We start from the raw sequence: 12,035 nt of genomic DNA, 5'->3' as shown, positions 1-12,035 counted from the left end.
TCTGCAATTTAAAAGGAGATTATGTGTAAAATATTAAATCCCAGATGATTCCTTCAACTTACCTCATCCCACACACTAGCTAAGAGTCAACTCATAGAGGTCTTTGGATCCTCAGTAACCCAAAACACCTTGAACAGAGACGATTTGACTCTCCTACTTCATCACAAATCCCATTCTTTAATAATGTATTCAAGCAAAGGTGCAAGAATCTGTTGCTAGGTTCTCTCAACAGAAATTAAGGTTATAAAAGCAACAGGCTAAGCTTAAGGATATCACTGCAAGCTATGACAAAATTCCATGTAAACACACAAAACCACAGGGAAAAAGAATCCAGATATTCTCTTAATACTTTCTAAGAGGTAATGGAAGGAATATCAACAGGTACAAGTGAATATATAATTCACCTGGTCTTTGGCAACTTCAGTCTTTTTCTCATTTCCCTATAATCAAATTTTTAATAATGCCAATAATGACAATTCTACTTAGAATTCTACTTTAAGTTTTCTTGTTATTGTCATAGATGGACACAAAACCTTTATCTTATTTCATTATTATTTTTTAACATGGTACTGAGGATCAAACCCAGTGCCTCACACATGCTAGGCAAGTGCTCTACCACTGAGCTACAACCACAGCCCAAAATGGTTGTTTTTAAACTATAGGGTCAAGTAGAATACAGCTTACCAGAATTAACATTTATCTTGACACATCAGAAATCAGAAATCATAGTTCTGCTGTTAAAAAAATTAAGCCATTTAAGATTGGTTCTTCAGAGGTGCTATGGACACTATATATAAGAAAAAATGAGTACAGGCATAACCCAATTTTAGATTGAATATACTTTGATTAAAATGATTATTAATGTATTTAGTTATTTTTGTTGGGCATTGTATATCTGACTTTAATCATCCAAAAAAATATTTTTTAAAAGATATCACTTTTAGTTTAAGGAACTACGAATAACATCTACCAAAAATTTAAGATCTAAGATAAATGTGCTTTTCTACCCTTATCGTGAACTTCAAATAAACTATGAAACTGACCAATATTTCTTACTACACTGGTGGTACTTCAGGTAGAGGAGTAAGCAATGGGACTTGTTGAAATTCAAGAGATGAAAAATAGCAACAGAGAGTCCCCACTGGCCCAGATACACTGCACTGCCTCTAAATTGTCAGGACAGAGTGGCCAGTTGGTCAAAGGTCTGACACAGGAAAAATATCAAATGGCAAGTTTCTAGGAACAGGACTGAGAAGCAGAAACAAGTTAACTTGACATGATAAAAACATCAGAAAAAGAAATCCACCACACTCCCATCATTACTTCTCAAAGCTATCAAAAACTGAATAGATTTCTCACTCTAGTTTTAGAGGATGACACTGCCATATAGCAATTCTTTTTAACTTAAGACAAAGCATGATTCTCGAATATATCACAAATCTCCTAAAAAAATTACTGAGGATTATGCATTGATTAAAAAAAAAAAAAAATCAATCCCCCAATTCACATTCCTTACACTACAAAACAAATCTACATATAGACAACTAAGTAAAACAAATTTTGCAAGGTTATGTAGCTATTAGAAATTAAGAGCAATTATGCAAGTGAGTACTTTTGAAACAATAAGCAAGCGAATTTGAAAATAATACCATTTTGGTCCATATTTAATCCTGAAATCTGGCCATTAAGCCGAAATAAATAGAACAGGTTGGTTGATACCAGCAATGTAATGTAATACTAGACAAAGTAAAACAGAACACCAAAATGGTGTTAAAAAAAAAATTGAGAGTTAAGGGCCACATTTGATATGCACAGGTTTTTTAATTAATCTATTTTGTATTTTAAAATTATACATGTTTGAAAAGTACACTAATTATTTAGAAACAAAGCTGTTTAAATACTATGGGTAGTATAAAAACAAATGAAGACCGATTTCCTAAACCAATAAAGCACAGTTAACAAAACCACTGCAACGAGCTCATACATAAACAAAACAATATGTACACACACACACACACACACACATATATATATATACACACACAACATGTACCTCCATCTTTCTTCTCCAGTTCATCCCGAATTAGAGGGGAAGTAAGTATCACCTTCAAAGTCAGCGTGGGCTCTTTAGTGTTCCGAATTATAATAGATGCCTCATTTACACATTGTTCCACTTGATATTTCTCTTCTGTAAGTTTCTGAAAAATCACCAAGATTTCAATAGCACCCTGTTAATTTGACTGAAATCTCAAATGCACTAGGTTCTGAAATGTTATAAACTATTGGTATTATTGTGCTGAAAAGCAACATCCATAACTAGTTCTTTAGTTTGGCAAAAACTCCTCTCAACTTACAAACAAATCCTTTCCATCCTCAAAAGGCAACCACAATGTCAACCATCCCAACAATTACGAAACAATATTTAAAACTATTCTAATATTTAAAAGTAAAATGACAACAGCATCATTGAAATTATTACAGAGAACAGCTTTAGAATAATAAATAGCTGGGAATGTTCTCTAAACCAAAAAGTTTACTTTTTTTTTTTTTCTTGCAGTACTGGGGACTAAACCAAAGGACACTCCACTACTGAACTACATCCTCAGCATTTTTTACTTTGAGACAGGGTCTTCCTAAATTGCCCAGGCTGGCCTCAAACTTGCAGACCTCCGGCATCATCCTCTGGAGTTGCTGGGACTACAGGTGTGAGTCATATACCTGAAACCAATAGCTTTTTAGTTAGAACAAACTAAAGAGGAACTTCTACTTGCCAAGGACTTGCAAATGTAAGATTATATGGATTTTCTAAAAGAAATTGAGTAAGCACAAATGAAAAAGGATCCTTTTTAAATTTTTAAAATATTTTTAGTTGTAGATGGATACAACACCTTTATTTTTTAATTTTCTTAATGTGCTGAGGATTGAAGCCAATGCCTCACCTCACACATGCTAGGCCAGCACTCTATCACTGAGCTACAACCCCAGCCCTGAAAAAGGCTCTTTACACAGTTACTTACCAGAAAAAGAAATATATACAAACAAGTAACTTCAACACTTCTCTTACAAAAGGTCTCTCAGTCATAAAGAAGAATGAAATTATGGCATTTTCGGGTAAATGGATGGAACTGGAAGCCATCATACTAAGTGAAATAAGTCAGTACCAAAAACCCAAAGACAGAATGTTCTGATATGTGCAGGCTAACATACAATAAAGGTAGCAGGGTAGAGTGGGAGAACAGAAATTCATTGGATTAAACAAAGGGTAATAAAGGTAAGGGAGGGAGGAGGGGATTCAGAAAGACAGTAGAATGAATAAGACATAACTTTCCTATGTTCATATATGAATACAAGACCAGTAAAACTCCACATCATGTACAACCACAAGAATGAAATACTAATTAAATTATACTCCATGTTAAAATACACTCTGTCATGTATATCTAAAAAGAACAATTTTTTAAAAATTTTTTAAAAGGTCTCAGAGATCATTGAATTGAGACTTATCATTATGACAAGTCATCTGATAACCACAGGGAAACTTACATTGCTTCTTTTAACGAATTATTATAGACACAGAACTTCCACAAAACAATCACCCAATTAGAATCACATATTAATTAATTTATTATTTTTTTAGTTGTCAATGAACCTTTATTTTATTTATTTATATGTGGTGCTGAGAATTGAACCCAGTGTCTCACACATGCTAGGCAAGTGCCCTGCCACTGAGCTATAACCGCAGTCCCACATGTTAATTTATATTTAACATTTTTATATATTAAATATTTAATAACAAGGGCCTTTCTTAGTGATAAAATTTTTAGTATCTATTCCTGAAAGGAAACACTACTAGATCACTGGTGTGTATTAAAAATAGTACACAAAAATAGTATTTTACCATTGAACAGTTCCAAAAAAAGCAAAAAAAAGACAACTCATTATCCTAATTTTGAATAGAGGAAGCCAAATAAAGGAAAAACCACACAAATGAATGAAAAACCAAAACCAAAATATAAAGCAACAGCATAAAACTGCTCACATTCTCATTTTGCCAATAAAAAGGATTAAAGGTGTTTATTAGCAAAGAAGTCAAACTAAATGTTCAATTATGCATGTAGATCCCTACAATGCACATGAGTTTTAAACCAGACTAATTTTAAAGTGTTCTCTAGTCCTGGTCATCCTCTGCCTTGTTTGCTCAAAGTAGTTCTAAAATCACCCTAGAAAAGAGTATGGAGGGAAAAGGTATGTTTCAACATTAATTAAAGTAATTAGATAAATGCAGGTTTTGCTGCTGTAAGTGTTCAGGAAGACTTTTAACCCATAAGAAAATAAGATCATGTCAGATACTACTGTTCCACATAAATGCTAAGAAAACAAAGTGAAAGGTAATATGTGAAAGTCACACTTAAAATGATTTCTTTCCTGAAATTATCAGCAATAACAATATTGCATGTGTGTTTATATATATAGATGCAGGCATAAGTGTGCACATGAACATAATTTAATCTGAGGGAAATATGCCTTTACCCAAATACAGATTATTCATTATTAGAGAATTCTCCTGGCTAAATTAAACTGAAATACATTTCTCATAATGTCCACCATCGGTCCTAATAGTTCAGGCCTCTTTTACCATCCCTACAATAGGCCCTTCAAAGACCTAACAATAATTCTTTCTTTCTAAATCTTCTCTTCTTTAGCCTAAAAAGCTCCTGTTTCCTCACATTTAAGACCGTCTCCACAACCTAAACTCTCTCCTGGGTTCCTCCCTTGAACATTTACTAGGTCAAAAAAGAGTATTTTAAAACTGTAGTACACAGAAATAAAAACTTTCACTCAGGAGAGGAACAATTCAGAGTTTACACCATTGTGATGTGCAGAGAGAACACCCTATATTGGTGCACAGTGAAGCTTGGTCCTATCTTCTGTATCTTCAAAGCTAAATAGATGTGACAGATTTAGTAAGAAACTCTGGTTTATTATAGCACTGGATCTCAACCTTTTCCTCCACTTTGATACACCTGATGATGAGAAATATGACCATTCTCATAAGAAACAGTACTTACTAACAGGAACAGAAAAGGGTGATATGGCTGAAAAAGGCTTCGGTTATTACTTATTATAGGCTTGAGAGTAACAATGTTCTCCATACTAAAAGCAGAAATGCAGATTAAATTCTAAAGCAATAAAAAAAGGAAATGAGAATTTTATTAACATTCTGATAAGAAAGTACTGGTAGACAGCTGTTATTGAGCTTTTCATTTCATAAAATTTATTATATTCTATGTTCCTTACCATTCTCTTTCCCCAAATGACCATAAAAGGATGAAAGAAAAAGGAAGGAGTTAAACTCTATAAAAAAATCAGAAAATCTCTCTCCATCAACACTGAAAGTGGGAAAGTTGAATATGTTCTGTCACTTAGAAAACCATATTTTAAGATTTATGATGGAATAATAAAACAGTGCCCTCAAAATTAATATAGGAGAATGCAAAAATTTGTGTACCAAGAGTGGTAGATTTTAAAAAAGGACAGTTTTAAAATTCAGTTGGTAATATTAAAAAAAAAAAAAAAATCTAGTAACAAATCTCATGAAAACAAATTCAGAATTCATATTACTTGGGCGGGAGAGAACCACTTTTACAAGAAGTACAAATAAAAGGAACCAATAAAAGAAACGGGAGAATTCAACAATTCTCAAGTTTGGACCTAGGGGTGAACAATACTTCTGTGACATGGATATAAGGACAAACTGAAATGATATCAAATAGCCATAATCTAATTAGATCACAGGTGACACACATCTGAAACCAGAAGATGATTAACAGTTGTCCAATCAGTACTACAAATGGCCCTTTGGGTGGCTGGCAAAGCAGATCCTAGGAGCCTTCCATCTCTGGTAGCATCCTCCAAGGAACAAGGCAACATTAAAAATTTTTTTCTAAATACTTCCCAGGAAGAAAAAGGTTTGGAAACAAGGAATTAATAGTGACTTTCCATTAACAGTTATATTACCTTACTCTTTAACTGTTTTTCAGTTATAAAAGTTATATATAAAAGGCTCAAGTTGTCTAGGCTCTTTTTGAGTTTTCTGCATTTCACCAACCCTTCCAAGAGTTTTATAAGGCTGAGAGATCTAGTCTGGGAAAAATGCAAACTCTCAGCAAGATAAACTTGAAAAGTTTAAGACTGTACCTTAATAGTCATCTTAATTTGGTAATTATATCCTGAGTACTAATCTCTATAAATGTGTTTCAACTGTGATGGATTAGTCAACTGACCCAGAATAGTGGCATTGCTTGTGTTTGTACCCACCCCTAAATATTACCAAGTCTTGTTACTAAATTCATCAAGGTTAGTACGTATTTTCACCTTTTTAGAAATTCTTCTAGAGGAGCAGTTAAACTGTACTCACCTGAATCTGAATTGGAAGATTATCTTTGACTGTACTTAACAGGGTCTCTGTGGGTTTGTCTTTGCACATTAAAACCAGTTCCAAATCCATATCATCTTTAATCAGCAAGCCTTTTGCAACCAGACCAATCCTCATTACACCACACAATGTCCGACCACCTTGATCCCTAAAAACAAAAGTCTGAATGATTCCTTGTACAACCTATTAACTTCATCATCATTTGGCTTCCTGGATATTCATATAAATTGATAAGAAAATATGTAAATCCAGACATCAAAAAATCTACAGATTAAAACTCTGAGATTTAAGGAGCATACAGTAACTATTGTCCCCCACAAGGAATAATTCAATTGGGAGCATATTTCAAAGTACAGATCTGTAAATTCTTTACTACATCTATTTTCCTTAAGAAACCCTAAAATATTTTATCTCCTTAAATAATTTTCGAATTATTCTTTTTAAACTCCCATTATTTTTTAGTAGTAACTAATGAATTGGCACGAAACATGAACACCATGGTACACTGAGAATTTCAAGACAGAAATCTAAACTACCTGAATTCTACCCCAGCAGTTCCGGCTGGCTCAGTAATCACAAATGTCAAATTGCTATTGGCTAAATGAACTAAGTTCCTGCCTAGCTGCATCGTTGTGGAATCCACAAAAGTTTATGGGGAAGACTGAAAAATGTGAAGAGCAGAGGAAGTAAAGAGTTGAGGAAGGAAAGAATAATCTGTCAGTTTTGCACTCCAAACCCAGGAGTAGTTACAAGAGCAAATATCAAATCATGAATAGAGTGCATCAGAAAAATGTTCACCTATTTTTGGTTTAAATTCTAAAACCTTATTAGTTCATTTTCTTTAATCACAAGTGAAAATATTAAGCAAGCTTAGCAGTCATTCAGTAAGGCAAGTTTTAGAGCATGAGAAAATACTGCTGCTCCTGAGGTTACACAGTGTTTAAGTTACCAAACCAATCACAGATTAGGTACCATACTTAAAAGAGGAAGGCAAAGAAACAGCTTAGAACAAACCTCATACTACATATTCTCACTTAAACTTCACAACAGAAGGTTTGTAAGACAAAGAATGTGAACATCAGAAAAGTTAATTGTTCAAGTTCACAAAGAGGGTAAAATGGCAAAGCCTGAATTCAGACCCAGGTTGATTTGACCACAATATTTAGGTTCTTTACACCGTCTGGTTGTTTCCCAAGTTTAGAAAGGGAGAGGTTAAAATTAACAGAGGTCAAGCAAGGCAATCTGGAAATCTGACTTCAATGGAGTCTTACTTGACTAGATGGAAGAAAAAGATCATTCTAGATGAAAGCAAAGAATCAGCAATTAGGCAAAAGTCAGTGGAATTGAGAATAAAAATGAAGAACGTAAAGAAACAAATTGTAGCAGTGGAAACTAGATAGAAAATTATAAATAATCCAGCCACTGATTTGGTGCCTGTCACACCTTAAAGATTCAATAAATATTAAAACAACCATAAAGTTGCCAGAAATATAGAAGTAAATAAGCATTTTAAAGCAAATAACCCAAGTTTAGAAACTGATTACTTCTGCATCCCTGTCCTCTTATTCTCTTAGTCTCCCTAATCTAACAGTGATTTATAAATTACTCCTCCATAGTCACCCTCAAACCACTGCCTTCAAATTGTTCAGGTTCTAATTACCTTGAAAGTGTACTATCTCAATCACCTCCACCTCATCAGCTTTATTTTGACTCATCTCTGCTGTCTTCAACCTACTGTATACAGTAAGCATGCAAACAGAATAATCTTTCAAAGGCATTCCACCTATTATTTTCCTTAGTGAACACTTGGACTCAGCATACTGGGAGGTAATTTAGAAGGCAGCCTGACTTTCTGGTTTGAATCCTGGCTCTGTTACTTACTGCTGACATTGAACAAATTACAAATACTTGACTTCTTTGAGCCTGCTTTCTCATTTATAAAACAAGAATAATCCTTTCTCATAGAGGGGTACTGAAAATATAATTCAATGCAAGTAATGAACCTTGCCCAGAGGCCAACTTTTCTCACACCTAAATCTCTGCTGAGACTTATTTTTTATTCCCCTTTCTTGGCTTGCCAAAATTCTACCCATCTCTGAGCTTACTCCAAATACTCCCTTCCTTATTAAAGCTTTTTCTGATTCCCAGAACCAGCAGATCATCTCTTTCTGCTCTGTAATTTGAAAATTTATTCACATGAAATTAAAGCATACATGCTAAGAAAATGGACTCTAGAGTCATACATACTTGACTATGAATCCTGGTGAACATTACATTATTAACTCACTTATTAAACTCTAAATCATAATTGGATTATACTTGGTCTTATTCCACAGATAGAGGGCAGCTTGTTTAATTTGAGAAACTAAGTACTAATTCAAAAAAAGATATTCATGAATAATGAATTTGAATATAGCAGTTATTGTAGAGCAGGTAACCATGAATTCCTTAAAAATCAAGAATAAAATTCTAATATTCTTCATGATACAAAATTGTGGAACCTTGTGCCATGATTTAACTTTTGAATCAGTTTGTAAAAGGGCAAAATAATAGGTTAAAATAAGGAAGCATAGATAAAAGTTGCCTAACAGCGCCTAGCACTAGAAGACACTTAACAAATCTACTTAACAAGTATTCCTCACTCGTGCCTAGCACACATTGGAAAACAGCTCTGTTCGAAGACTTGTCTGACTCTTTTTTATACAAAATAAGAACAGTTATTCTGTACTTCTTGAGTTCCATCACTTACAAGAATCACAGACAAGTACTCAACCTGGAACCATTACACAAATGGGAAAACTTTACACAGACAACCAAGAGCATCTACACATAGCTATATTAAAAAATACAGAAGAAATTGTGGAGCACATTATCTTTTAAAGACCTTTAAAACACAGTGACCTCAACCAGTTAAGCAAGTCTACAGAAAAGCTTTCCAAAAGTATGCCAGCTTTGAGGGAAAAAAAAGATTTAAAAGATCTAAACTCCACTGAAATATATACTTAAAAATGATAAAAAAGAACATATTTTGTTGTATATATTTATCTATATAACCACGTATGTAAAACCACAATTTAAATAAGCTTAAAAATCAGCATAAACATATCAAATTTAAATTTGGTGTACATGACTATTTGACTTGTACAATATTGAAACATATACAGAACCAGGTATCATTAAGGCATATCACAAATTCAGTCTCTGAATATTGCTAATTAACATGAGCTCCAAATTGGACCATAACATTTTAAAGTCATCATATATGACAAAAATTGAATTAATTCCAAGAACCTTCAAACTCACACCAGATACAAAGTATAAATTACCTATAAACAGTTAATGAAGTAAAGAAATTAAATTTGTCAGCAAAAGTTTGACAGAGTATCTTTCAACTAAAGATGAAAAGGTTACACTAACTTTTAGTGAAGAAATATGTATCAGTATTTTTCTACTATTCTTTATCTTCTTATCACACTGATTTAGAATTGGAAGCTGGAAAGAATTATTCAATAACCTTTATCTTCCACTTACAAAGGATACAGGTTTAAAAAATGTTTTAAAACCTATTAATATGATGTAATTAAATTGTATAGGCTTCATCTTTCAAAATACGATATACACTTATTCCAAACATAGTGGCATTGCTCAAATCCATCACTGTACACTTAGCATGGCACAGTCTCAAGATCTGACTCCAGTTACCACTGCTGTTTCATCTCACCAATTGCTTCTGTTATTACAACACTTAGAACACTTTATTGTAACTGTAACATCAGGTTCCCATTAGTTAATATACTTCCACAAGTATATTAACATTTTTGGTATGCAAGACTCTGCACTACATCCTTTGATGCCACAAGGCAGATTCCAACAAGGCAAAAATACCTTTAAAGATAGACATCAACAAGGCAAAAATACCTTTAAAATACATTTTCATACACTCCTTCTACACTAGGATTAAAATGTCTGACAAAAAGAATTATTTCCCCCTGCTATTACTTCAGAATTTAGGAGACTGAACCAACACAGAAAAAAGATGACAATATCATAACCTTCAAACACAGAAGGACTTGGTACATTCTCAGAAGGGATCCTAACAAGTCCATCTTATTTTTCTGGCTCTAATCATTAGTATTAACTTAGAAAAACTCCATGTATTTCCCTGGTTATAGTCACATATATGAGAAAACATACGGAGCAGTATAGTGTAGGGACTCTCTCAGACTTTTCTGTGTACTCCAGTAGAGTATCACAAGACCAGTCCATACTCACTTGGAATAATTCTCTACAGTCTCATCTTTCTTCACTTCTGTCTCGCTCTCTGATTTTGTGCCTTTATTTGTTTCATCCAGCCAATCTGAGACATGTTTAAGAGCACATTCAACAGTAGACACCATATTTTGAACAGCTTCTAGTTCCTCTGGAGATGGATAGATTGTTGAATGTTTCACCATAACATGGCGATCATCATTGGCAAAAGATCGAATAGATCTCTGTCAGAAGGAAAAAGAAAACAATTGCTTCAATAAAAGAAATGGCACTTAAATCATGCCATCAAATGTCAAACAATTATAAAACAGTTAACATTAAAATAATAAAAATTTGCTCAGGAATAGTGTGGAATTTAATTAATGGGTTTATTAAATTAGAGGTCTTTCATTCATGTTTTGGTAAGGCTCACCTAGGTCACACTCAAAACAGTGTGACCTATATAGATACCTATACCTTCTGAATATCCCTTCAAAAAAGGGCATCCATTTCACAGGATATTTGCAAAAAAGTCTCTCGGAATGCATGATGGTGACTTATGACATTCAGTCACTCCCTTCCAAACTGATGGAGACTTTCACACTTTAAAAACTTGAGACGGCATAATACAGTAGAGATACAAAATATAAAGTTATGTATGAATTATGGAAAATATTGGAATGCTGTTTAGTACTTGACATTCAAACCTCTGGTACAAGGCTTTAATTTTTAAAAAAGGTTAGCAGGAGACATTCCAAATTCCAGAATGGGGAAAATAATGTAAAAACAACTTCCCAAGCACACATGTTATCACATTCTAAATCAAAATCTTCTCAGAACTGGTTTACTTAAACCTCAAAGAAAATCACTTTAAAGCTTATTTGGAAAAACAAAATCAATGACAGTATCAAGAAATATTCTACAAAGATAGATGAGTAGTACCATTATACTAAAATAAAATACAAAAAATTTTAAAAAGCAACAATTAAATGATTTCTGGCCCAGAAATCAGTGGAGCAGACTAATACTCAGAAATAGAATAAATTTCATGAGAACAAAATAGATCCTTCACACTCATGAGTCACACATCCATAAACCTTTCAGTAGTTCCAAATTTACAAATATCATAAAGCCACTTGTACCAGCACACCAAACTAAACAAGGATAACGTGGTGAGATTTCTATAAAACCCAAAATATTCCTTTTAAAGGATGTTTACAATGTCTTTACTTACCTGAAATTATGTGCAAATGGATGGCAAAAATTTTGAAGCCTTCACCACAAAATTAAAAACAAAATCCTTATCAATTCTGTCTCTTGTTTTTTAACTATGTTTAAAACTTATTAGTTT

The 12,035-nt window shown here is 33.3% G+C and overlaps 1 protein-coding gene across 4 annotated transcripts in view; it reads right to left on the bottom strand.

The window, feature by feature from the left end:
* The window catches only part of Strbp (spermatid perinuclear RNA binding protein), a 151,430-nt gene that overhangs the window by 66,100 nt on the left and 73,295 nt on the right, over nt 1-12,035 (bottom strand). For all 4 annotated transcript variants that reach the window (XR_007105055.1, XR_007105056.1, XM_047525845.1 and 1 more), the window contains exons 3-5: nt 10,709-10,929; nt 6,419-6,584; nt 2,054-2,198 (exon numbers count right to left, since the gene is read on the bottom strand). Coding sequence is in view for 2 of the 4 variants with exons in the window: in XM_047525845.1 (XP_047381801.1) it covers nt 2,054-2,198; nt 6,419-6,584; nt 10,709-10,929 (532 nt within the window). In the remaining 2 variants the exon portion in view is untranslated. The remainder of the gene's footprint in view (nt 1-2,053; nt 2,199-6,418; nt 6,585-10,708; nt 10,930-12,035) is intronic.

Source organism: Sciurus carolinensis, chromosome 14 (assembly GCF_902686445.1).
Source record: "Sciurus carolinensis chromosome 14, mSciCar1.2, whole genome shotgun sequence".
Lineage (NCBI taxonomy): Eukaryota > Metazoa > Chordata > Mammalia > Rodentia > Sciuridae > Sciurus > Sciurus carolinensis.
The sequence above is the reverse complement of the archived record's forward strand: the minus strand, read 5'-3'. Positions and strand labels throughout refer to the sequence as shown.